Source organism: Sinocyclocheilus rhinocerous, unplaced genomic scaffold (genome assembly GCF_001515625.1).
Source record: "Sinocyclocheilus rhinocerous isolate Xijiao unplaced genomic scaffold, SAMN03320098_v1.1 scaffold226, whole genome shotgun sequence".
NCBI lineage: Eukaryota > Metazoa > Chordata > Actinopteri > Cypriniformes > Cyprinidae > Sinocyclocheilus > Sinocyclocheilus rhinocerous.
The window spans coordinates 398,701-426,671 of record NW_015631726.1 but is presented as its reverse complement, the minus strand read 5'-3'; the positions used below and the strand labels follow the sequence as shown (position 1 = coordinate 426,671).

Sequence of the window (27,971 nt, the reverse complement as noted above, 5' to 3'; positions counted from 1 at the left end):
TAATTCATTCAGTATAAAAGCAACAGAAGTCAATGGAAAGTCCTCACCAAGGTATGTGTGTGTGAATGCAGGGTCCAACTTTTTGTCTCCTTTTGAACATCTGTTGTATTTGACGAAGAGGGCAGTCTACTAGCAGATGGTCAAAGCGTCTGACCAGTGGTGCAGCATTTAGACACGCTAACACTTGAATGCCGATGGACTTGAGATATATGGCTCACACATATAGGGACACAGGGACTGCGCAGCTATCAGTCATCCAGTACAGGCAGGGCGCTGCATTAAACCTCACAGCTCTGTTTTCCTGAATAAGCGTGAGCCGGCAGACTGCCAATGCAGGAATGCATCGTGTCTTATCAGAAAAAGCATCATCATCACTGATGGAGTCTTTTATATAGTCTCAAGGCGATGGTGTGCAAAGCATGAACTGATTCTGATCTTTCTCAGCATAGCAATTGATGGCAGGTGTTTAAAACACACTGATCAAAGGTAACCACAACCATATATATGACAATTCAGTAGAGATGTATACATAAAAAAAATAGGACATCAAAATCAGTACTGATAAAATAAAAGGATGTTTTGGTGCAGAATACCTCAGCGGTGCTTAATACTGGGTAGCTGTTGTTTCAGCACCATCTCTGCTGGACTGCAAAATCTCTTCTGCGACAAAACCAAATCATGTCTTTGACCAGGTCTCCTCCTTTTCATATGCAGATCAGATTAGTTTTATTAAGAATACACACCCTTAAAGATAAAGACTAAAACTGTGAGATGAAATCAATAGATTTCAGTACAAAGGAGCATTTTTAAACAGATGACGTGAAGTTGGTACACATTCTCAAAAGTTAAGCATCGTATCTAAAGGAAATAATGACTGTTATATATAATCTAGCAACCTGAAGTAGCCTACAGTCTATATCAGCACCATTGCACTGAATGGAACAATGCGTCCCTTCTCAAGCAATAAGGATTATCTGTCCCATTAACATCTTCAAAAACGCGGATTAGAGGAATTGAAATAGCAGCGTGTCAGAGAACTTCAGAGAATATGTACAAATACATATGCAAATCGTGCTGACCGTTTAAACTCGATATTATGGCTTTCTGTAAATAATGAAATATAGCTGTTTACCTGTTCGGCGTGTTGCGTCCGCTGCAGGCTTTCTCTCGGAGCGCAGTGAGCGCCGGTGGTGAAGAGCCGCCCACTGCCGTGTAACTCCGCCCACTACTGAATAATTACCGTAAATCACAGTGTGGACGTGCCAATGTAACTGCTGCAGTATGTTGCGCGTCCAGAGAAAAACTATATACAATTTATCGAGGCAAAATAACAACGCTGAATTAGGTGTTAAAATATTGCAACATTCTTCAAAAAGCATCATTATATAATTAAGTAAAATTATATTGTATATATTTATTACATATATATTAATTAATTTCAATAACAATTATGTTTGAATGTGCAATAATGAAAATTTAAAACGTATATATGTAGAATATTTATGTAAGTTTTTTTTTAAAGAAATTGGTACTTTTATTCAGCAAGGATGCATTACATTTATCAAAAGTGACAGTAAAGACATCTATAATGTTACAAAAAAATCAAATAAATGCTGCTGTTTTGAACTCTTAATTAATCAAAAATCCTGAAAACTAATGCATCAAGATTTCCACAAAAATATTAAACAGCACAACTGTTTTTAACATTTTATATAATATGAAATGTTTCTTGAGCTCCAGATCAGCAATGATTTTAATATCATTTTATTTAACAAAAAAAAAAAAAAGAAAAAAAAATGCAGAAACAAATGTTACCGCTTGGTACTTTTATTCAGCAAGGATGCATTACATTTATCAAAAGTGACAGTAAAGACATCTATAATGTTACAAAAAAATCAAATAAATGCTGCTGTTTTGAACTCTTAATTAATCAAAAATCCTGAAAACTAATGTATCAAGATTTCCACAAAAATATTAAACAGCACAACTGTTTTTAACATTTTATATAATATGAAATGTTTCTTGAGCTCCAGATCAGCAATGATTTTAATATCATTTTATTTAACAAAAAAAAAAAAAAGAAAAAAAAATGCAGAAACAAATGTTACCGCCTCCACACTTTTAGTGTATATTTATGTAGTGTATAAAATATATATAAATACAATTTTCATTTTTTGGTGTAGTGTATCCCTTTAAGTACTAAATGTGTGATCTTAAATTGGACAAAGGCAAACCCTTGGTAGGTTTAGAAGCATGTAACACACCCTCACTTAACTACATGTCTCAAATGTCAGGCAACAGAATCTCACACTCAATGTAACCACATTCATCTCCGAGCGAAAATTAGAGACCTATAAATTATGAATGAACCTCGAGAGGCCAGTTAAAACGCCTGACATGTTTACGCCAATGTACGTTTTAGTTGATAGTCACAATGGGTTTTCTTTTCCAGCTAAGTAAACAAACGCCGCCCTTCAAACCTCAGAAACTTGCCAGTGTTACAAATCGAAATTAAAAAGATATTGTTTGAGTCATGTTGTCATAGAGACAAAAATATAGTGGAGGCAAAGTGAGAGAGACACTCAAAGAAACGAGACGCTCTTCCATCCTCTTCACTTCCTTAAATTAGAAAAGCTGAATGAAGGCCCAGTGCGCATCAAGAGCCCTTATCACTATGGAGACAGCCCTGCTTCCAAGACAGGCAAATAGGGGTGAGACTTGGGCGTGCATTAGTATTTGATTGAGGAGAGTTAGTGTATGATTTCTGTCATCTCTCTCCCACAGCAGTCAGGAGTCCAGTTATATCAACCGTTTCTGACAGATCAGTGTGCAGACAGAAAACTCTCAAGAGAATGAACCCTTCAATTACAACAATCACTACTATTGCCAACCAAAAGTAATTAAAATATAGGGGGAAAATTGTTTATCTGCTATCAAATATTTTCTATTTGTATATTTTCTATATATTGACACTCTCAGTATATTGGTGCTATAAATTATGTGGCTTGAACAAATGTCCAAAAATGTTAGATTTAGAGTGCAGTGTAATTTTAGTATTATTTATATACTATAAAATTAATAATAAAATACTAATATTTATTATTATTTTGAATTAGATTGTATACTTTCAGTTTTCATTTTTTTTGTTTTTATATATTTTGTTTAATTTCAAACATTTTCAACATTGTATATTGAGTTTTAACAACGTGTGTGTGTGTGTGAATATATATATATTTTTAGGTTTAATTTTAATTGTACGTTTTTTGTTTGTTTTGCTTTTAAATGGTTCTATTTAGCTGTATTTCTTATTTAATTTTAAGCTGTAATTTTAGTCAATACTTTAACTTATTTTATTTTGGTTATTTGCCAAAGCAACATTGATAATTTTTTAAGTTTGCTTTTTCTCTAATATTGTATTTTATTTCAGCATTACTTTTATTTGTCTCACTTTTATGTTTAGATTTATCAACACTAGTAGTGTCTGTGAATATGTTTTCAGTTTTAATTTAATTTAATTTAATATTTTATATTAAATAAATATAATATATATTGTATTGTTTTGCTTTTAAAATAGTTCTGTTGCTTTAATTAATTTTTATTTCAGTTTTAGTTTTAGTAATTTTAGTACTTCTACCTTTTTCAGTTAGTTGCAAAGGCAACATTGCTCATTTTTGCTAAGATTTTTTAAGTTAATGCTTTTTGTTTAATATGTATATTGTATTTTATTTCAGCAGTTTTTGTTGTTTTAACAACATTGGTAGGGTCTATGAGTACTTTGTTACAAATTCTCATTGAAAATACAAGTTCTCATTTAAGTTCACTACACAAAGTGATAAATCTGCTCCAGTACATAGCGCACTGCATCAAAGTCCCTGTAAAACTCCCCCTGCTGGTAGAAGTAAATCACTGAGCCGCTCACTGGAGCTATAAATAATGATCTCCATTCTCAGAGTTCACAACAAAAGAGAATGGGAGAGAAAGAGAGGCCTATCGAGCTCTCAGAACAGCGCGGATCAATACAGTGGCTATGCGTCACTCACCGGCTCTATTCACTTACTCTGCAGCAAAACACAGAGTTCTGACAGCTCTAGCAAGAGGGAGGTTTCTGATAATGCTCCAAAACCTAGAGAACTGTCTACCAGCATTTTAAGGCATCATAGGCTGTTCCAATATATCTTGCTTTTGTCAAAATCTAAGGCATATGCATCTAACTTGGCATAGGGAATGTACTGCAGCGAGCACAGTGATGAAATAAACTTTTTATGTCCATCAGATCCTTCTTGATTAGGATGCCTAAAAAGGCAGCTCAAAAAGACTTCAAACTAATGTTGTGAGGAGTGTTCAGACTTTTAAGAAGTGCTGTACCAGGGTGAAAGTCATTGAGCTAGACGAAGGAAAGCAAGTGAGATAATATCTTCCCTATCTCATGGACAGGCAGTAACCTTGACCCCTACTTATAGCCAATTAGCCTTTCCCCAGTGAGTGCGGGCTGCTTGTGAGATGGCCTAATCAGCTTACTGCTGAAAGAGATCAAAGACTACACACACACACACACACACACACACACACCCACAAACCCTGTACACACACACACACACTCAGGATCAATGCAATAGGATTTTGAGCTGTCAAAGCTTGACACACAGACTGGGAAGAATTCATCAAGTAGTTTACAGCGTTTACAAGTAGTGTCCTGTTTTTTCCACTTTGCCACTAACAGGCCGTTTTCTTGCAAAAGCAATTTTAAGGAGCAGATGCGGCGTATCAGTGCCCCTCTGTGGTTGATATAAGTATTGCATACTGGTACTTGTGCCTGTTAAAGAAACAATCTGGGTTCAGTATCAATTAATATAAATCGCAATTTATATATGTTGCACTTTTTCCCCCAAAATGGTAGACAGCTTTTGCGATGTTAACTTATTTTATTCCTCCATTGACACGGAGTTGTGTTTAATAGGAAATTTGAAATATCTGAAATATTTAATCTCAATTAATAATGACTCCATTGTGTTAATACAATGTGATAAAGGAAGATTGTTAACTTCTAAGTGTGGCAGTCTAAATCAATTTAATGCAGTATGAGGTAAATTTACACACCTTTCCAACACAGTGCTTCTCCCACAGTACTGAATAAATTATAGTAAAAGATGAGATTTATAGTAAAATCATAAATCATTTGTTCTGTTTTTTCAAAAATGTGAACACAAAGCAATACACTGTACTTATATTGAAATAAATAACAAAATAGGTTGCATAAATAATGCAATGCTTTAGAGTTGATACTTTTAAGGGGCTGGCTTAAGACATTTAATAAATTATACTGTGGAAAAGACAGTATGATACAGTGTACTGTTTAAAATGTAAAAATAATTTATAACAAAATCTTTTCCAAAGGAAAAAAAAAACTCAATGAGACTGAGGAAACAATGAGAAAAATATCTGTTACAACATTGTGTCATAACTTTTTAAATGCTGAAAGAGTGATTTTTACAACAGAGTACAACCATGATGGCTGATATTCTGCCTCAGTATGATGTCATTTCCTGGTCCACCTCAGATGTTGTACTTTGGTGCTCTGGAAGTCTGTAATCAGCACATAATAATCAGTCAAACCAATGACAAGCAAGAAAAACAGTTATTTTTCTCCACTGCATTTCAACACAATGTAATCTCATTTCAGATTCATCTGTAAAAACTGTAATTGTGCATTTTAGTTCTCACGTCCTTCTGTAAAAAGTCCAAAAACTGACTCTGATTCTAAATGTGATTTCAATCTGAAATGACTTACATTATTGTTTAAAGGTTTGCGGTGGATACAACTTTTTAATGTTTTTAAAAGATGCTCTCATGCTCACCAAGGAAGTATTTAAAATAACTGGGGTCAAAAGATCAGAATTTATTTGTCAATTTAAATGAATGCATCCTCCTGAATAAAATTACACTTTTTTTTTTTTACACTCAGGGCAGTGACTGTAGTATGTGCATGTTATTCCTAGTGTGTCCAATAGAGGGAGTTGTGGCACTTCTAGGGAGTTGAGGGAGACTAGAGGGAGTCTTCTAGTTTTAACACCCACTGAGTGGCATTAAACAGCTTGAAAGATCAAAGACAATTTTTAATATAACCCCGACTGGATACGTCTGAAAGAAGAAAATCATATACACCTAGGATGCCTCGGGGGTGAGTAAAACGCAGTCTAATTTTCATTTTTGGGTGAACTAACCCTTTAAGATCTATTAGAAATATCCAGATGAATCAAGCTCCAACAAGATAAGGATGGTGAAGAAATATGACTCTGATTTGAAATGCTTACTTTGAGCCTTTCTCACCTCTCAATCTCGCATCCTTTCCTCATAAATGGAAGGATATAAGACACAAGGAAAGGAAATAAGGACGTACAGTTAAAGAACACTCTTATCTTCATCAGGCCTCAAAGCTTCCTCATCTTCATCAGTCAGGGGGAACGTACGTCTCCTCCATGGTTGCATTGGCTATATAAGAGAGAAACAATGAATACAAGCTTGAAAGAAAGACAGATTTAATTTGATTTAATATTTAATTGTTCACTACTAAGAAGGTTTGACCTCTTTTTCATCCACACTGGCTTCTGGTGAATCTTCAGAAGTACTGAAGGTCCAGGTGAAGGGAACAGGAGAACGTACAGGTGGGTGACAGTGAGCAGGATGGTCTCTCACAGATACAGAAGAGCAGCTTTTCCTGGATGACCTGTGGGGGAAAAGATAAAAAAATATGCACTGAAGAATATATGTGCAATAAGATAGCTTTACAATAAACCAAAATACACACAGACCTGATCCTGTGTCTTCTGTCCTGATCCCAGCAGGACCAGCGGAGTTTCTCTCTACGCTCATAATTCTGGTGCCTCTGAAAGAAATCTTCATCTCCTATTGCTTCTGGCTGAGAAAGATAAAGCACATCACTCTACAACAACACCCTGCAATTGCTGACATTCACCATTTTTATGGCCTACAGAGAGATTGTAACTACAAGAATGTAAAAAAAGCAAACCAACCATCCCTTCCTCCTGCTCATCCTCCTCTCTTTTCAATAAAGGCGAAATATCCACCTTTCGCCAACTGACAGAGTCAAGACAATGGAATACAGGAAAGGGAAAAAAACTGAAAAATCAAAATGAATTCATCTACATCTTTATGCGTCAGCCAAGTTACTAAATGTGACTCATTGACAATCTATCAAGCACTCTATGGGTAGGTGGTAGGAGCAAAAGCTAACATCACAGTATTGATATACATCATTATATAGTTATTTTTCTCTGGCATTTTAATACAAAAATGGTTTGAATATAAAGCCTAATTTTATATAATCAAGTGAATTAAATTGTTCACAAATGAAATGGGTTTTTTTTTTAACTAAACCAAAAGATGATTATTAATTATCATAACAAATTCATGATAAATTTAACTATATAAAGGGAGTTAAACGGTAAAACTAACATCATATTAGCACTCAGATACACTACCATTCAAAAGTTTTGGGTCAGAAATAGTTTTAAAGAAATTAATCATTTTAGTCAGGAAGGATGCATTCATTTGATCAAAATTGACAGTAGAAACATTTATAATGTACAAAAGATTTCTATTTCAAATAAACACTGTTCTTTTGAATGTTCTATTCATCGAATAATCCTGGAAAAAAAGTATTAAAAAAATTGAGCAGCACAACGTTTACAACATTGATAATAATAAATGAAGAGTTTATTTGCAAAAACAGATAACTCAATTTTTTAAATTTTGATTGAGATTAATTGGAATGCACAATGAAAAAACATGATTTTTGAAAATTGTTAAAAACGGAGTTATCGTTTTTTTGTAAATGAACTCTTCAAATGTTTATTTTGCCCCAAAATCAGCATATTAGAATGATTTCTGAAAGATTCAGCTTTGCTATCTCAGAAATAAAATCGCAAAATATATTAAAATATAAAATAAATTGTAATAATATTTTACAATATTACCGTATTTATCAAATAAATGTAGCCTTGGTAAGCATAGGAGAATTATTTAAAAAATACATTAAAAATCTTACCAACACCAAAAAAAAATGTCTTAAGTTGAAAAAAATACAAATGACTGACTTAGTGGAAAGATAAAGAAAAAGAAGACAAGAGAAGGGAAGAAGAGATGAAGAAGACAACTCGTTTGAAGGCAGTGGAGATAAATTATGGTAAGAAAAGTAATCGATATAAGCTGAGACCCATGCATTTCAAATTATATAAAGGGGCACAGCATGTTCCTAATGGGTTTAACATGATTTATAAAGAGGAATCAGCTCTCCTATTTAAGTACCAACCCACACTTTTGAACAGTATTGTAGCTCTCCTGCAATATAAAAAGGTACTGATGTCTATCCGATGTCATTGCTGAGTGTGAAAACAATCAATACCTGGGTGTCAAAATGTTCTTATACTGAAGTCTTTCCACTTTCACTGATGCGAACAGAGACATAGGAACGACAATGTCATCAATGCTGAAAATATTCTCAGAGTTTCTCCTGCGTGATGAGAACTACAGTATACAAAAAGGACAGTATATGATTATCTTTCTCAAAATATTAACCTTCAAGTAGACAAACATTCCCTTCAAGGAAAGGTACATTGATCTATGTTTGGATTAGCGCAAATTGAAATATACAGTATTTATCAAGAGGTTTGGTCAAAGGGCAGACCTGTGAGTTTCTCTGTTGTGTGGGGGTACAGTAAGAGACGGTCAAATCCTCTGGAGATTCCTCCACCTGACTGTCATCACTCTGGGAGACCAGATCAGACTTGGGTGTAATACTGGATATGTCTAGAACAAAGCAGTATTACTACCTTAAACATCTGTGGTGTATATAAGTCAAACACCAAGGGGAATTAAACATCCATACCCATTGTCCTCTCAGAGCAGCGCCGCCTCCTCTTGCCTTCCCTGTAATCTTGACCGTGGTGGTCTCGGGTGCTTGCCCATCGTATAGGGGTGCTCTCCCTTCTGTGCCTCTTCAAATGCCTCCCGTTTTTTGGCTGATGACTGCAATCTGCAATCATTAATTATAGAACATAAAGACATATTCCTACTTATCAGAACAGGTATATTGATAAGAACACAAAGAATATTCATTCAAGATCACATCCAAAAAAGAAATGATATTTTGCATAAAGTGCATAAAAGTTATATTTTACATCCAGGTTATATTTTACCCCAAAATCAAACACAAGAAATAAGAAATTTTATTTAGCATAAAGAAAATGTATAAAGCCACACATATTAATTTTTATATGGATTTTTTTTTTAAAACATTGTTTTTTTTTTGTGCATGGACTTAGCAATCATTTGAAACTGTATTAACAATATTAATAAAAAGAGGAGATGGAAATCCTAAGGGGGCTGTAAGACTACAATATATTTTGGCTATAAATAATTTGACCCCACTGAAAGGTCACTAGTGCGTGTGTTTGAGTGTGTGTAGGTGTGTGCAGTGCCTTCAGGCTGGATTTGTGAGTCTGTGTTGATCTCCACTCATGGTCTGGAAGCTGCAGGACTGTGGATAGACCGCCTGAGCCACAGAGATAAACACAGACAATACACCACAAGACTATGACTAAACCCACCCAGCAGCCTACACACACCTTACATCGTCCCACACACTGGACTCCAGAAGAACTGACATTTAAAGATCATACACATCCAGGTGATGTAATGAAAACAGGAATGGAGGGAGCATGAGGTGATTGCGAAGAAAACATTCCTGGCATTCGTTTTCCATTCAGTGCTTTTGTAGTTCGTTCACTTACTCCAGGGGTGCTGCAAAGCGCTGACAGAAAATCAACTAAACAGCATGAGGTGTGTTTTTAATTTAGAAACCTGTACACACTTCCATTCCAGTGCAATCACTCACTCGCCCTGACAATCTCTCTCTGTTAAGAATAGCATTGCTGTTTCAGGATCATTAGCCCCCCTAGACAAACAATAACCAGCAGAGCAGACAAGAGTGAGTCGGCATAGCATAGCATACAGTACGATTCAAAGGTTTGGGGTTGGTATGATTTATGTTTCTGAAAGAAGTTTCTAATGTTTACCAAGGCTGCATTACTTTTCTCAAGTAACAGTAAAAACAGTAATATTGTGGAATATTATTACAATTTAAAAGAACTATTTTCTCTGTTAATGTGTTTTAAAATTTCATTTATTCCTGTGATGCAAAGCTGAAATTTAAGCAGCCGTTACTCTAATCTTCTCATGATCCTTCAGAAATCATAATTATTATTGTTGACAATAGTTGGGCCGCTTAATATTTTTGTGGAAACAATAGTTTTTTTCAGGATTTGTTGATGAATAGAAAGTTCAAAAAAACAACATTTAACAAGAAAGTTGAATCAATTTAGTACATCCTTGCTGAAAGCATTAATTTCCTTCTTTTAAAAAAAAATTATGGACCCCACACTTTTGAACGATAGTGTACACATACTACAGTCTCACAAATGATTGCTGACATAACAGCTAACTTTTATAAAGAATATCTCTTTGGATTTGAGACTTTAGTCTTTGCAACTTTACAGATCTTCTTTATGCACCAAGAGCTTGTAACACTCCAAAGAGAAAGGAAAAATTGAAATCGCATCATATGACCCCTTTAGTAAAAAAGGCAAAACACAGCTGTAGCCTATGTGATAATGTCTGAACTAGTGGGACTTTTACTGCTGTGTGCTGTGTTCAATCAGCTGTGTTTTCAGTACATGTGTTCATGCATCACACACCAACGCCATGAGATGACTTACGGAATAAAGACCGGGAGACTCTGTCTCTGGAGCGAAGACAGTGATGGGGACTGGTGAGCTCAGTTTCCAGGAGGAGAGATCGCGGAAGCAAACTTTCCTCAAAGAGAGAATTTTGCAGATGGAAGGATGATGGAGTTTCTGATTAATAGAACAGACAAAGACAAACCTCACTTATATAACACAAACAAAAGAAAAACAACAGTTCACTGTGGTGATATAAGGCTATGGTTATAAATACCTTGTCAAAATGTCAAAACATTTTGTTCAAAACAAAAATGTCTGGATGTTGCATTTGAGTCATATTAAAGTATGAACTCAATGCTGAGGTTTCATACAGATGACAACCAAGGCTAATTTGATATGCCTACTCCACATTCCTGCTGTTACACAAATCAGTAAAACAGCAGGAACGGCACAGTTTTGGCATGCTGATTGAGTAACTGTCTGATATGAGAATTTATTCTGACTGAATTGAAATGACAGCCTAATGCAGTGAAATAGATGAGTGATTAATGGATTGCTGTAGTATTAACCATTAAAATCATAACATCCATTTACCTCAGCAAGAGTATGAACACTTTTCTACTGCTTAAATAAGCTCTTCTCCAAAACCTAGTGAGCTGCCTACATATGAGAAGAAGGTAATCTACAAAGCATTGCGACATGCTCAATGAAAAAATATCCATCCAACATGGTGGACGGAGAATTTTAAACAAAATGCATTCATCTCTCTCTACCTGAGGAAAGTGATAGAACAGGATGCACTTTGCCATCTGTTCTGTCTTTTCTGTGGAGAAATGCAGGATCTGTGTACACAGATGCAGGATCACAGAATGCACAATTGGGACAAAGAGAAGGGGACGACTCCAGGACCTGTGGGGAGAGAGAAAGAAGTAGTGCATGTAACCAAAACAGGGAGGTTTTGAGAAGTTATGGGCAAATGGGAAGAACACAAATCTTGCAAAGCATAATTACTAAACAAATGTCTCTTTCTGATGCTAAAGGCCTGATCTGCATCTAGAATACAGATTTGATTTGTCCAACTGAGCATTAAAATAAATAAAAAGTGGTGGACGTAAACAACCAAGTTAATAAAGGCCAAATCTATGACACATAGTGCTCTGGGGAACCATTACGACATAAGCAATGCATGAAAAGGAAAATCATGGCAGCCAAAACCAGACAGCTATAAGAATCATAAACAAGGTTAAAGGAAGTGCACCAGGCACCAGCTAGAAAACAGACTCAGAGCATAGTGTGAGTCATGGTGCAATGTGAAGAGGGCTGGCACACACACAAATAACTGCTTTATTAAAGGACCAGTTCTGTACTCTGTACTATTCTGTCAATTTACTCACCCTCATGTTGTTCCAAACCGGTTTGATTTATTTTGCTAGGCTACAAACAACTGTTTTGACTAAAAAGATTCAATATGATAACATTTTCCACACTATTTTTCAGTAAATGAAATAATCACTATAATATTGAATTGACTTGGTTTACAATGGTTCTTAAATTTACCTCATCAGCAAAATCAATCCAAATATGCAAAATCAAGGCAAATTTCTAATGTCCTGTTATATTGCTTAACCCATTTTATTGTATCTTCTTGTCATTTTTTAAGCTTAACAGTCCTATATTCAAAATATGCTCCCTGAATCACTGAACCACATATCATCGAATGCAGAAGAGCAGTTTTAAAAAAAAAATCTTAGGTAAATTATGATTTTTTTTTTTCTTTCTTGGTTGAAACGTTTCTTTAAACTATTTAATGTTGTTGTTGTTGTTGTTTTTTCCCCCCAATTGCTTCTAATTGCATTCCATTTGGAAACTGCATCTTCATCCTGCTGCTTCTAGGTTCAGACTAAAGTATACAGTATCTGAGTTACAGGTCCAGGCAGCCCATAGAGGACACAGCAATTATAAGATTATCATCATTTATGAAAGTGCAGCTGGCCTGAGCACTGCGTGTTAGCAGTTTCCAAGGGAAAGGACAGAACAAAAGCTAGTTTTTTCTTTCTGAGCTCCACTGTTGGGAAAACACACTCACATATACTTAGTGTAAATGTTGGACACAGCACACAGCAGTACAATTCCCACTAGTTCAGGCATTATCACATACAGCTGTGTTTTGCCTTTTTTACTCAATCACTTTAAAGCTATGTCAGCAAGGAAATTAATACTTTCAGCAAGGATGTACTAAATTGATTGAACTTGCTTGCTAAATGTTGTTTTTGAACTTTCTATTCATCAACAAATTCTGAAAAAAAAATTTTCCACAAAAATATTAAGTGGCACAACTGTTGTCTACATTGATAATAATGATTTCTGAAGGATCGTGTGAAGACTAGACTAATGGCTGCTGAGAATACAGGTATAATTGAAATTTTAAAATATATTAACAGAAAATAGTTCCTTTAAACTGTAATAGTATTCCACAATATTACTGCTTTTACTGTTACTTGAGCAAAGAAGTGCAGCCTTGGTAAACATTAGAGACTTCTTTCAGAAACATAAATCATACCAACCCCAAACCTTTGAACAGTACTGTATGCTATGCCATGCCAACTCATTAAGTTGACACTTGAAGAATTTGGCTTTAAAATGCCAACCTGTTCTCTATGAGACAATGGATCCATGACGAAAAGTCTAGGCTTGTGATAGGTCAGAAGGGGTCGAGTCCGGGCTGACACATAGCTGACGTCCACCTGAGGGAGGTACTGTCGTCTGTGACATGTTCGCTTCCTCTTCTGCCTGACCTTGTGCAAACACTGCGGTCCACTGGGAACAAAGACACCCGTGTGTGTCACTTGGCTGCAAAAGTAGGGATAAAATCTTCAGAAATCTGATCATATGACAAATAAAGAGAGCAAGTTTCATTGGTTCTCTTCTCCACTCACTCTTTCATCTTCCTCCTTTCTAATTCTTCAGTGCTTTCAGTTTTTCGCTGGGCTGAATGATTCATCCTGACATTCACATAAGATTTACATAAATTTACACAATTATGTATCAGAATGAGGGCGCTTCTACAGTGCTGCAATGAATATGAAATGCATGAATGAAATCAAGACACACTGCTTCCCCTCAGGTGTCTCTGGAGCTTACGTATGACTAAATAAAATGATCTATACTGCATCAAAAGCAAAAAGCGTGACAAAAAAGTGTTTTCGCTAATGTGAATGTCCTTCTAACAATCTACATACTTTCTTGAACAATTACAAATCTAGCAACCAGTGCTTCAATAACATAAATTAATCCCAATTTCTATTTTTGGACATTTTTGATGAATGACCCTGTGAGATATTGTAGGTGCTTGTTTGCCTCTCACCCGCTGTAAGCTGTTTTCTGTTGACCTCTCCAGCGATTGCAGGGTCCTTTAGACATAGGTGATGAGGAAGGAGAGGCACACAAAGACGGCATCAAGCTGTTTACAATCTGAGTCAGCTGGGCACTCTAAACACACACAAACATGAACTGAGTGGGGTTGATTTAATCAGTTTTAAATGAACAAATTACATTTTCAGCTGTCATTTTTATCTCGTCTTTTCTATGCTTTTGTCTATATGCCTGTGGTTTTAGATTCACCTGTCTCTCAATGTTCCTCAAAAGGCGTGTAGGGCTGCTGGGTTCCATATCTAGATCAGAGTGCAAATCTTGCATGTTCCCAGCTGTAAATGATAGATCCATAGTCTCTGTCCACAAGGTGTGTTGAATCTGCCTGTCCGTCAGGGGCTGAGACTCCGCCAAAATCACATGACCCTGGAGGACATGTTAGGGACACATATTTAAAAAATAAAAAATTGCTTGCATCTAAAAACACTCAAGGTGCCACTGAGAACTTAACTGAAAACGCTTTTAATATTCCAGTTTAATGAATCAATTTGAATTTAATCTGAATTGAAGTAACAAATAGATTCAGAATTACAATTATAAATTTAATTCATGCTAATTAAAATGTATTGAAATTTGTCAAAGAAATTTATATAACTTTGTAAATGTGGTTCATCATAATAAATTTTATTATAAATGTTTCAGTGCGTATTACATTTCAAAATGTTTAATAAAACATTTTCATTACGTAAAATTAAATATATAAATATACTTAAAAAAACTAAAATGTACTATTTCAGCTAGTTGCCAAGAAAACATAAAAACACAAAATAATCAATGTTTAATTGAATTAAACGTTTTTTATATATTTAATTTAATTAGAGCATTCTGGGACATCAAATGTGCTATATTTATGAAGTGCATTTTATTTAATAAATTCATTTTATAATTGTAGTAGAAACACTTCATAATCAATATATTAAAATGTTGTTGACAATATGTATTTTTATAAAGCTATCTAAAAAAATGTGGTGGCCAGTTTGATGTGCTTAATGCAAGAATTAAAATATTTACTTTTTTAAATTATTCCACATATTAGTCAAGAATACAGTAAGTCAAACTTTATGATGTCATTGTTTATGTTTTGTAACAACATTTATATTTTAACTGTTTGGACTAATGAAATTAATCTCTTGTGTTGCTGTTACCAATTTGCAATTCATTCATTTCTTTTTCAGTTTCCAATTCACCATCCTCTGGACATTGCCAATTCAATTTAAATTCTCACATGAATTGAAAGAAAGAGGGCCAATTCTTAAATTCTGAATTTTGCCCCACAGTGCTAACAGCACGGCCACATTTCCCTCCTAATCTATAGATGCTGTATAATTTCTTTACCTTATTAGAAAGAATCTGTTGCCTGAGTTTTCCAAGCTGCTGAATCTGAGAGTCCAGCTCAGACAGTCTCATCTGCAGCCATGTCCAGCGACTGCAGAATTCAGCTCTGTCCTTCAGCCATCTCCACTCACAGACACGACAACTACCCTCCCACAAAGACAGGGACAGAAAAAGTTAGAAAAGGAAATTCAGCTGAGATTTTATACAAAGTAACTTACAGTACATTCCCTCTAGGAGCAATCATGGAAAAGTGTTTGGGAAACCGGTGTATGAAACTGATTGTTTGCTTGCTCATTAACCTGTGATTCTAGGATGTTTCATTTTTAAACCGAAAATTTGCAGAAGAGGAGCTAACCATACAAATATAAACCAGTTTGTCTTCCTCTCTGAAGACATATAGATTAGTGCAGACACTCTCTCTCACACACACACACACTGGCAAATTCCAGGAATATCTACAAAGCAGTGGAGCAGCAGTGAACCCATACAAATACACAGGGAAGAATGAGGTCTCCTGCTGGGGCAACAGTCTTCATGGTCCCTATATAAACAAACACTTTACCTCTCTAGCCTGCCTACTTTCACTCTCTCTCTTCTCACACATACACAGTGCATAGCCCTGCTTCAACAAAACAAATGGCAGTCATAGAACAAGTGAGCAACCAAATCATTCCAGAATTGAAAATATGAGACCACAGATGGATTTGTTGCTTTTTATTTAATGCCTCAAGGGTGTTCAGACCAAATAATATCACTACATAAACTCTTTATTACATTGCATATATTCCAGAGCCAACTAAGCAGACACTAAAGCTCTGCAAGCTTTGGGCTCTAGTTTTTTCCAAAATAAGTGACCACAACTTAACCACTTCAAAACGTGAACATCTGTGAAAAGAAAGAAAGTACTGACGTCAAACATGCTGCTCTTGACTGGCTGAGGGCCTAATCTCAGTCCACAAAAAGTGCCCTTAAGCAATTCTGTGGCCAAAGCCAGATAACTCATTAAAACCTTACAGCAATGTTCTCATATCCAGCTTATCCACAGAATCCAAAGCAATGGCCACCGGCTTGAAACTCTGATGAGAGATGGTAATTGAGATTGCTGGGACATATGGAAAAGTTACTGAAACTATTTTGTCATGGCCTGAGGAGAGGCAGAGCCAACAACCACAGCTGGCTGCTACTAAAGGGCGTTCACTTTTACAGCAATTTGCAGCAACAAAGTAATTGGAAATCATTCATTTTTATTGACAGTTGTTGTTTTGAGGCAACTTGAGTGCAATGAGACAAAGTTTAACATAGTTTAAATTTATGCATGTCAGGGTTATTATATTTAAAGCTGCAGTCTGTAAGTTTTGCCTCTTTGTCACTATCTCTGTTTGAAAACTTGGAATTGCAGCTGTGTGCGGAATTATCTAGCTTGCGTGGGTTGTGAGTGGGCGCAGATGAATCTAATGTTCTGAAGAGTATGTGTGGCAGTCAGTCACCGCACCGGTGTGGATATTTACTGTACTTCGCAATCACAGATTCTAGCCTAATCTAATGTTTTGAGGAGTATGTGTGGATACTGTACTTCAGGATCACAGATTCTAGCCTATGTCTTGGAATATGACCCAAATAAGAATTTTCACAGTATATTGCCATCTGAACAAGTAAGTAACAAGTTAGCCACATTTGTTCTGACCAACAGAGGTAAAAAGCATTACCATAAATCTCGCTACCAATGGTGATTAAATCTAAAGATCGGTTAGCTCATATCACATCAAACCGTTCAAATTATTATTATACTTTATTCTCAAATTGCATTGGTGACTATGAGTAGTGTGTATTAGCGTGTAGATTTCAATTTCTGCACAGTCTAATCTAATTGTCATACTCTTCGAATTTCATATTAAGAAATTATTTTAACCCAAAAAGCAAATTATGCTCCCTTCGAACTGGTCGACAAGTCTCTCAATAACAGTCATATTGAATGGGGATTTTAAATGATTCTACTAAAAAGCACTCCAATAAACCACTCCCATTTACTAAGAGATTCCTGAAAGATATATTCCCTTCAAAAATGTGCATCTTGAGACTAGATCTGCACATATGCTGCGATCTTACAGCGTAAGTGCAGAGTGAGCGAGCAAATCACAGAGGGACATGAAAGCTCTGATCTACGGGCTGGTGAAGGGCGGCCTGATCTCTATTTATTTACTCATCCCAGGGAAAGGAGAGTGCAGCTGTCTGTTTCAGTGTGGCTGCACAGAAACAGGATTGGAGGAAGAGCCAGCTGCACAAGAACATACTAGATACAAATCTTCAACATGGGGGAGAAATATGGTGACAATTTCTCAACAGCTGTGTACTGAACAGAGTGCCTCTGTTTCTGTGTGCATAGATCCTAAAGAAACATATAACACTGCCAGAGCCAAATGCTTCCTCTCCTCCATCTTCTATTGGGCTGCTTGTTTTCCCAAACTTGTTGTTACACTCCCTCTCTTCTTGCCAAAGACTAACAACCAGCCTGTCATTAAAAGTTCTTTACTGCCTGGCAACTTCTAGGTCAAGATGAATTCTACCCTTCAATTCACCTATTTCAAGATCTCACCCAATGTTATTTTTTGTATTTATTTTGAAGTTAGAGACTGAGCATTGTATGTTTTGTTTATAACCACCAAGCATTGTGACTTGCATAGTCATACGATCAATTCTAAGGTTTGGCTGCAATATATCTTATGCATTCCAAAGACTTCCATTTTTGTGGTACTTTTTGTCCTATGAGCTGTTATTTATTTCAATATGAACTGAGCTGTTAAGATGAACATTTTCCCTAGTGTATTCTACCAAAAAAACAAAAGCATAGAGGTTTAGAATTACATGAGGTTAACCACATTTAATAATGCTAAAGTTTTCATTTTTGGCATTCTGTTAATGTCTTCCATTAAGGTCTAGCCTATTTCTTTCCATGTGTCTTGATTAGAAGGTCAACATTAATAAGAATACTATTCAACATCACATTATACTCACTGTGATTCCACTGAGGTCCCTTCGGCGTCTTCATGGTCCCACTCCTCATCTGAGCTGCTTACGGTGGCATCTGAGTCCAGAGCCTCCAGCACTCCATGCAGAACAGCATGACCATTGTGTGCTAAATTCTGCAAATCTCTGGATTTCAGAGGTTGCCCATGTGCTTCAGGGTACTGGAGGTTTCTTATAAGAGCCTTCTCTACCTCTTGCATCTCTACAGCATTAAAAGTCTCAAAAAGAGGCTCTGATGTCAACTTGGGGGAACGGCGTGCTTCAAGAAGTTTCTTCTTCAAACCATCCAGTTGGTGGCTATAGTGTCTAGAAGCATGTTCACCAAGCATCGCCAAAACCCTTTGTTGTAAATGACTGGCTCGATTTGCCAACAAAACATGCTGGGAGAGATGCCACAATGACTGAATCATCAGCCCTTCCTTCAGTTCCTCCATAGTGCTAACCAATGTTTGGTTTAAAGCATTGTTCTTCCTGCTGCAATTTGGTGCTTGCTCTAAGGAAAGTGATTTGGTGCCAACTTGGCAATCTCTAGTAGACCAACCATGTCGTGTGAGGTTGTGACTGGGCTCTACCACGTCTTGTCCATTGTCTTCAAGTGTGGGCATGAAACACATTTGTGGAGCACCTGCAGGAGTACCCGGTGAGTTTCTGTTCAAGGAGAGGAGGGTGAGTAGTGGCTCTGGGCTTGACAGCAGAAAGGCTTTGGAATGTGAATCCTGGAACAAAGGCGATAGCAGCATCTCCGGGAACTGAGGAGAACTTTTAGAGGACAGGAGATCCAGATGGACCATGGTTGGAAGGTTCTGCCAAATCATCTGTCCAAAACTATTATCCACATCCAAACCTAGTGCAACACCGCTGCAGTCCATATTTCCACTCAAAGCAGAGGATGAAATCTGGATTTAATTAGTTTTGATTTGCTGTGTGGATATGAGATGGACTCATTCCCTATAGCTACCCTGTCCTGGGACTGATGTATAGCCTCAGATCCAGAGCTTATAACATCACTTGAAACTGTGACTCGAGCGACAGATCTGTTAAAAGACACGCCAACTATTATAACAAATATGACTATGAAAAGCTGAATAATGTTTTTGATATCCTCTAACTTTATCAATAACAACCGTAATTTAAGATGACCTGTCGAATCATATTAGAAACCTAGTGTACAACTTAAAATATTTGTAAACGGAAAGACTACAAGTATTTTTCGCTCAAGCGATAAGCGTAATGTTATGAAAATAACGGCAGAATTGGAAAAATAACGTCATCATCTCACCTTTAACAGCCGCTCGTTTCAACAAAACAAAAATCGCAGAGTCCAGAAATAGACGACCATCAATAAATGATCCATAGATATAATCCTGCAAGTAATAAAAAATACTGATTTGTCAGTTTTATGAGCAGATATCGACTGATCCCGTCCGATTTTCTTTCACACCACCGAAGAGCGGCCGCAACCGGAGAACAGAGAGAGCGCGAGAAAGAAAGAGAGAGAGAGAGAGAGAGAGATAGCGAGAGAGAGTGCGTGCGCGGCGCGAGTGAGTGTTTATGTACCCTGTTGGTTACTTTTGTTGGATGCAGCTACTTTAAAATAGTTAATATAGTTTTTTAATCTAATATTTATCAAAATAATTTTTATACTATACATAGCTATAAATAATAAACTATATTTTATTTACCATCTTTAGTTGTGGTTTGATCTTTAGTTTCACTTTTCTTTTCTTTAAATATTTACTTATCCAGACATTTAGCCATTGGTCTTTTTCGTCGTTTGTTGTTGATAACCAGCAGACTATTTGTCATTTATTGATTATATATATATATATTTTTTTTTTTTTACTGCAGTCATGAAAACAACTGAGACTGTATCAAGCATTTGGCATATTTGTGGCAAAGATTTTAACTTCAGGTGAAAATATCCTTACATATTTCCAATGCACACATACTATTGATTAATGATAGCATACTTTATGATTTATAAAATAAACCAGATTTGTGCTCTGCAGTTCCTGGTGATGTCCCAGCCCTGGATCTCTAACATTTTTCTTTCAGGGTGGCTAAAGACGGAGGGATTTCCTGAGAGCTGCCCTCAATGTTTGTTTTGTTTTGTTCTTGCTCAGTGCTTGTATAGGCTTGAAACGCAGGAAAGCACTTGTTTGAACGCTTCAGCTGCTCTGAACATAAATTGGTTGTAATATGCATTCAGTCCACCAGGTGGGACTAGAACAACTGAATTAAGAGCTGAAACAACAAGGGTATGTCACCAATAAGTAATGATCTCATTTTAGAGAAAAACTTTTACACATATATTTCTAAAAGCGTGCCACATGTCACATAACACCGGAAACAATAACTGATGATTAGGACAAAAAAAGCCTAAATAAATACAAAATAAAAATAAACATTTTAATTAAAATTAAAAAAATAATAAAAGGTTTTCTTTTTCAGAAGATATAACTTGTAGCAATAGGCAATCAAAATAAAAAAAGATTTATTCATCTTTTTTTACATCAATCTAGTTTTCATATAATCGCACTTTTTAATGTTAAGCCCTCTGTATATGTTTTATATAATGTAAAACTATTGGTTATGTCAGAATGACAACTTTAATAGAACTGAGAGCATGTGAATATCTGAAGAATTGATTAAGCAAACAAAGAATAAATACATTACACACAGTAACCCTGGATAGAGTACAACATAACAGTAAGCAATGTCTGAATATCTACAGTCCGTTTGCATTATGTAGTCTATATTTCTGAATAATCACCACAGAAATTCAAATCAAAACTATTTGAAGTATAAATAAATAAATACGTTTTTAAAAATGAAAACATGATTCAATATATTCAGTCTTCAATAAATGTATTTACAGCATTTACACTTTTGCATAAAGAGCAAAAGTGAGTTTGTGGTTTGCAAATGTCAACACAATTACATATCCATTCAAATATCTGCAAATGATGTTCTTATACTGACAGTTTTAATCTTGAGTTACATCATTTCAACCACAAGCCATTTTCAGTATTGTCACTGAATCATAAAGGACTTTATGTGCATGAAAACATCCACATTTCAGAACATTTTATACTGATTTAGTTTGAGTGCTGCCCCAACATCGCTTCCATTTAAATCATGCCTATAGATCCGTCTGCTGGCAGAAGTGAGATAACTTAAACTGAATGATTAGGGGAAAAGGGAATTTCCAGGTTTGTAGTTTTCTGCCAATATTTTTAGCCATTAGGCGGAATTTTGACTGACCAATGCCTAAAAGGATGGTTGTTCAAAGAGAGTACAGTGCCATGACAGTGCAAATCAAATGGCCGCTCCGATCAAAAAAAAAAAACAGCAAAATACGCAAAGAGCTCTTCTGTCATGAGCCACCCTGAAGCGAGAAAGAAGAGGACACCCTGTATAATGCCCAAGATTGTCACTTTCATCTGCTGCTTTTTACGAAGAGCAGAGAAAGAGCTGGCGTTCTCCTCCATTCTCTTTATGTGATTCCACAAGTAGACAACAGTCGCACTGCTTGATGCCAGCATAATGCCCAGACAAAGCAAAAAACAGCAACATCTAATCCAAAAGTCTATGTGTGATAATATGTAGATTCCTAAATCTGTTGTTTCACTGGTGATGTTCACATGAACTCTTGTTGAATTCAAGTTCATTGCAGAAACTTCCCAGATAACGCGTACAAGGAATTCAGACAGAAAGAAGAGTCTGTCGACAAATAATGCCAAGTACACAATGAGTCTGATGTGCTTCTTCATCCAGATCAAAAAAGGCCACCGTACAGGAACAATTTGGAAGTAGTAACACACATTCAGAGCAAGGGAGGCAGTAAAACCAGTCCACATGGCAAAGAGAATACCGGCTGCTAAAAGAATGTGAATCCATGGAGCTGGATCAACAAAGTCCAAAAAAACAAATAAAAGGTTTAGAATGTTAAGAATAAGATTGCATCCAATAAGTGACCACAGTAAAACATTAAGCAGCGGTTTTATGCTGTTGACTGGTCCTTTCTGAGAAAAAATCATACAGTAAAAAAAAAAAACAGCAAAATACGCAAAGAGCTCTTCTGTCATGAGCCACCCTGAAGCGAGAAAGAAGAGGACACCCTGTATAATGCCCAAGATTGTCACTTTCATCTGCTGCTTTTTACGAAGAGCAGAGAAAGAGCTGGCGTTCTCCTCCATTCTCTTTATGTGATTCCACAAGTAGACAACAGTCGCACTGCTTGATGCCAGCATAATGCCCAGACAAAGCAAAAAACAGCAACATCTAATCCAAAAGTCTATGTGTGATAATATGTAGATTCCTAAATCTGTTGTTTCACTGGTGATGTTCACATGAACTCTTGTTGAATTCAAGTTCATTGCAGAAACTTCCCAGATAACGCGTACAAGGAATTCAGACAGAAAGAAGAGTCTGTCGACAAATAATGCCAAGTACACAATGAGTCTGATGTGCTTCTTCATCCAGATCAAAAAAGGCCACCGTACAGGAACAATTTGGAAGTAGTAACACACATTCAGAGCAAGGGTGCCTTATTTGTCGACAGACTCTTCTTTCTGTCTGAATTCCTTGTAAAACCAGTCCACATGGCAAAGAGAATACCGGCTGCTAAAAGAATGTGAATCCATGGAGCTGGATCAACAAAGTCCAAAAAAACAAATAAAAGGTTTAGAATGTTAAGAATAAGATTGCATCCAATAAGTGACCACAGTAAAACATTAAGCAGCGGTTTTATGCTGTTTACTGGTCCTTTCAGATAAAAGATAATACAGTGGACAAAAAACAAATTCATCAGAATAGTGGCAATAGAAACAAGCACATTTACTACGGCAAATGCCATCATGCTCATGTTAACAGTGATGGAAACCATTTTTCCACTGGCCACTAAGAGGAAGAAGTTTATTATATGGGCAATGAAGGTGTGAAGGCTTCAGTCCCTAATTTAAATATGTTTTGTATGGGGGGAAATTATATCTGAAAAAGCTGCCACCGAAGAGAGAGAGAGAGAGAGAGGGAGAGAGGGAGAGAGAGAGAGAGAGCAATCATAATCTCACTATAGAGACAGGCAGATATCGACAGAACTGGCTGCCCAAAGAGAGCGACATCTGCCCATACTGTAATCATAGAGAAGTGGAGACAGAGCAACACTTCCTCACCAGCTGTACTATGAAAAAATTAGAAAGAAATTTTATCCAAAATTTGAAATACTTAGTTTGTCCTGACTTCAAAATGTTAAACAATAAAACACAACTTCAATATTTATTAGGGGAAAAAAAGAGATTGTATCTTACTAGCAGCAAGATACATTGATGCCCGTCACAAACAGAGGGAGGAGTCAACAAATCAATGATGCGCCTACACACACACACACCACACAGCACTGAATTTTAAATTGTTCATAGAATAAGAGAGAGAGAGAGAGTGTGTGTGTGTAAGTGTGCATGAGTAGTGTTTATGCACCCTGTTAGTTTTTGTGACTGTAGTCATGAAAACAAACTGAGATGGCATCAAGCAGCCCAGACATGCCATGAGATATTTGGCATATTTGTGGCAAAGTTTTTATCTATCAGGTGAAAATATATACATATTACCTACAGTATGCACATATGGTATGCTTTTGATTAATAGACTGTGATGTGAAATAAAAAAACGGAGGGTTTTCCTGAGAGCTGCTCTCAATGTTTGTTTTGTTTTGTTCTTGCTCAGTGCTTGTATAGGCTTGAAACGCAGGAAAGCACTTGTTTGAACGCTTCAGCTGCTCTGAACATAAATTGGTTGTAATATGCATTCAGTCCACCAGGTGGGACTAGAACAACTGAATTAAGAGCTGAAACAACAAGGGCATGTCACCAATAAGTAATGATCCCATTTTTGAGAAAAACTTTTACACATATATTTCTAAAAGAGTGCCAAAAGTCAAATAACACATGAAACAATACTAAAGATTAGAACAAAAACAAACAAACAATTAAATAAATAAATACATAAATATTTTCTTCTTTCATATGAAAACTTGTAGTAGCCTACTTAACATAAAAAGTGTGTGTGTGTGTGTGTGTGTGTGCATATATATATATATATATGTCTAATTTAACTGCACTTCTTAATGTTAAAGCCTTTTGCATTTATTTTAAAACTATTGGCAATGTCAGAAAGACATATTAGGCTATAGAAAAACTGAGAGCATGTGAATATCTGAAGTATTGATTAAGCAAACAGAATAAATAGCTACCTTAAGTAACCCTAAATAAAGTTCAACATAACAGTAAGCAATGTCTGAATTTTATAGTCCATTTGCATTAGAGTCCGTTTAGTATATTTCTGAATAACCATGGAAATTCAATTAAAAAAAATGATTTGAAGCTAAATCAATCAATCAATAATCAAACCCTTTGACATACAAAGTGAATTTGTGGTTTGCAAATGTCAACACATTTCTTTGAGGGTACAATGATCCATGCAAATTATGTTTCATAATATTAAAGGGATAGTTCATCCAAAAATGAAAATCGCCTGCTATTTTGAACTTGATTTTGTGTAGCTTGTCAGTGATCTACGGATCTGTGTAGTAAATGCCGCTCCATCTGAAAGCACGTGCTGGAGATTTACTACGAATCACCAGAAGCGGCTTTACTGACGAGATTCACATGGAAATCGCATTCGATTTTTTGCCCAGCCCAATAACATAATTTATTCTCCCCGAGTTACCGTCTTCCACCATTTTGGAGAGTACCCCAGCATGTAATCAACGTAATGAGCCCTGTTTACGTTCAGCATGCGTGCGCTGTCTACTGAACGTAAACAACGCTGATTACGTTCTGGGGTACTCTCCAAAATGGCGGAAGACGGTAACTCAGTGAGAAGAACTGCTGAATAAATTATGTTATTATTATTATTATCTTTGCGCACAAAAAGTATTCTCGTAGCTTCATATAATTACAGATGAACCCCTGATGTCACATGGACTATATTACCGATGTCCTTGCTACGTTTCTGTGCTTTGATCGTGGTAATATCATTGCGGTCTATGGAGGGTCAGAGAGCTCTCAGAATCCATCAAAAATATCTTAATTTGTGTTCTGAAGATGAAAGAAGGTCTTACGGGTTTTGATTGGAACGACATGAGGGTGAGTAATTAATGACAGAATTTTCATTTTTGGGTGAACTAACCCTTTAACAGTTCTAACCTAAAAGTAACAATTTCAACCACAAGCTATTTTCAGTATTTACTCTGGCTTTAGAAAAAAAAAAAAGTTATTTAACTATAAATTACTTCATGTGCATGAAAACATTTAACATCCAGCTACACTTCAAAACATTTTTAGACTGATTTAGTTTGAGTGCTGTCCCAAAAATGCTTCCCTTTAAATCAAGACTATAAAAAAGTGCTCGCAGAAGCGACATCACCTAAACTGACTGATTAGGGAAGAGGACATTTCAGGGTTTGTAGTTTTCTGCCAATATTTTTAGCCATTAGGTAGAAGTTTGCCTGACTAACACCTAAAAGGATGGTTGTTACAAGAGAGTACAGTGCCATGACAGTGCAAATCAAATGGCCGCCCTGATCCATAAAAACAGCAAAATATGCAAAGAGCTCTTCTGTCATGAGCCACCCTGAAGCGAGAAAGAAGAGGACACCCTGTATAATGCCCAAGATTGTCACTTTCATCTGCTGCTTTTTACGAAGAGCAGAGAAAGAGCTGGCGTTCTCCTCCATTCTCTTTATGTGATTCCACAAGTAGACAACAGTCGCACTGCTTGATGCCAGCATAATGCCCAGACAAAGCAAAAAATAGCAACATCTAATCCAAAAGTCTATGTGTGATAATATGTAGATTCCTAAATCTGTTGTTTCAACTGGTGATGTTCACATGAACTCTTGTTGAATTCAAGTTCATTGCAGAAACTTCCCAGATAACGCGTACAAGGAATTCAGACAGAAAGAAGAGTCTGTCGACAAATAATGCCAAGTACACAATGAGTCTGATGTGCTTCTTCATCCAGATCAAAAAAGGCCACCGTACAGGAACAATTTGGAAGTAGTAACACACATTCAGAGCAAGGGAGGCAGTAAAACCAGTCCACATGGCAAAGAGAATACCGGCTGCTAAAAGAATGTGAATCCATGGAGCTGGATCAACAAAGTCGAAAAAAACAAATAAAAGGTTTAAAATGTTAAGAATAAGATTGCATCCAATAAGTGACCACAGTAAAACATTAAGCAGCGGTTTTATGCTGTTGACTGGTCCTTTCTGAGAAAAAATCATACAGTAGGCGAAAAACATATTCATCAGAATAGTGGCAATAGAAACAGGCACATTTACTACGGCAAATGCCACCATGCTCATGTTAACAATAAACGAAAACATTTTTTCCACTGGCCAACAAGAGAAAGATATTTCTTATATGTACAAAGGTGGTGTGAAGGTTCCACCCCTAATTTAAATACATTTAGAATGGGGGACAATGACATCTGCAAAAACCTATGTAAAATCTGAGTAATGAAACATGACATCTGGATTAAGCTTAACGTATTAAGTTCAGCTCTTCTGTACATTTCAATGCACAAAATACTGTAGAAAGTTTATTTGAAATGGAAATTAGTTTCTGTCTGAATCATTTCCACTTTTTTAAAATTACTTACTGTGGTCAATTTGATGTTAATGCTTCGTGATTATAAATGCATTTACTCCGGTCCATGGATCATGACTTCCACCCATCTGCATTTATTTGCATTTCTAAAACCAGAGGGCACCACATGACAAAGGACAATGGTACACAAATGGTTCCAAAATTGTAATTTACTGTCACTGACTCATTTAGTCTACTTACCCTCATGTCGTTCCAAATCGTATGACTTCCTTTCCTCCGTGGAAAATAGATTTTAACGGAATACACTGGCCAAATGTAAAAATGAGGCGGCATAAAAGTCATTGTACGACTCATGCACTATATTCAAAGTGAAGTGTGCTCCACTGCTCCTGCTGTGCACTCAAATCAAATTTGGCGGCGCCATTAGACGCACTCGCGCGAGAACCAGCGGCTTTTGGCGCCTTTTTGTAGTGTGTTTTGTAGATATTTTTTGCAGTCCATTTTGTAATTTCTACAGAAGTAAAAACTATTAGAGATAAACTATTTAACTTAAGTTTGTTCCTTAAACAAAGCTATAGTATGGTTGAATACTTTGAATTTGGATTAGCCACAAAACCAGTCATAAGAATCTTTTTTTTTTTTAATTGAGATTTATACATCATTAAAGAAAAGCTGAATAATAATAAAAGCTGAATAAATAAGCTTTTCATTGATGTATGGTATGTTAGGATAGGACAATATTTGGCCAAGATACAACTATTTGATTATCTGGAATCTGAGGGTGCAAAAATATCAAAATATTGAGAAAATCGCCTT

General features: G+C 36.2%; 3 protein-coding genes and 2 pseudogenes across 6 annotated transcripts in view; all 5 read right to left on the bottom strand.

The window, feature by feature from the left end:
* The window catches only part of map2 (microtubule-associated protein 2), a 111,852-nt gene extending 110,652 nt beyond the window's left edge, over nt 1–1,200 (bottom strand). Inside the window, exons 1-2 of one of the 2 annotated variants that reach the window (XM_016554739.1) lie at nt 1,133–1,200; nt 594–700 (exon numbers count right to left, since the gene is read on the bottom strand). The gene's annotated coding sequence lies outside the window, so the exon portion shown is untranslated. The remainder of the gene's footprint in view (nt 1–593; nt 701–1,132) is intronic. The other variant, XM_016554737.1, reaches the window with a different exon arrangement.
* Nucleotides 1,201–5,056: 3,856 nt separating this feature from the next.
* On the bottom strand, nt 5,057–27,542 carry LOC107741922 (KAT8 regulatory NSL complex subunit 1-like protein). Of its 3 annotated transcripts, none has more exons than XM_016554734.1 (17): nt 27,396–27,542; nt 27,208–27,301; nt 15,522–15,663; nt 14,379–14,552; nt 14,122–14,246; nt 13,694–13,759; nt 13,406–13,607; nt 11,531–11,666; nt 10,794–10,931; nt 8,906–9,052; nt 8,705–8,826; nt 8,423–8,544; nt 7,032–7,095; nt 6,810–6,916; nt 6,583–6,724; nt 6,398–6,489; nt 5,057–5,583 (listed from the first exon to the last, which is right to left on the bottom strand). In XM_016554734.1, exons 3-16 carry the CDS (start codon nt 15,591–15,593, stop codon nt 6,400–6,402), a joined length of 1,707 nt encoding a protein of 568 aa, XP_016410220.1. In that variant the 5' UTR covers nt 15,594–15,663; nt 27,208–27,301; nt 27,396–27,542; the 3' UTR covers nt 5,057–5,583; nt 6,398–6,399. The 3 variants fall into 3 exon arrangements, with proteins under 3 accessions (XP_016410220.1, XP_016410218.1, XP_016410219.1); XM_016554732.1 differs by lacking the exons at nt 27,208–27,301; nt 27,396–27,542 and adding exons at nt 18,534–19,579; nt 19,825–19,954; XM_016554733.1 differs by lacking the exons at nt 13,694–13,759; nt 27,208–27,301; nt 27,396–27,542 and adding exons at nt 18,534–19,579; nt 19,825–19,954.
* The window catches only part of heg1 (heart development protein with EGF-like domains 1), a 30,934-nt gene continuing 13,950 nt past the window's right edge, over nt 10,988–27,971 (bottom strand). Inside the window, exon 14 of the transcript XR_001640253.1 lies at nt 10,988–10,999. The gene's annotated coding sequence lies outside the window, so the exon portion shown is untranslated. The remainder of the gene's footprint in view (nt 11,000–27,971) is intronic.
* On the bottom strand, nt 21,688–23,433 carry LOC107741936 (uncharacterized; annotated as a pseudogene).
* Nucleotides 25,984–26,932, bottom strand: LOC107741935 (uncharacterized; annotated as a pseudogene).

Coding starts and splice junctions, on each gene's coding strand:
- LOC107741922 (XM_016554732.1), bottom strand. CDS start 19,414: ATGGACTGCAGCGGTGTTGCACTAGGTTTGGATGTGGATAATAGTTTT. Junction 6,917..7,031: donor ATGAGCAGGAGGAAGGGATG/GTTGGTTTGCTT, acceptor TATCTTTCTCAG/CCAGAAGCAATAGGAGATGA. Junction 6,490..6,582: donor CCAGTGTGGATGAAAAAGAG/GTCAAACCTTCT, acceptor TCTCTTATATAG/CCAATGCAACCATGGAGGAG.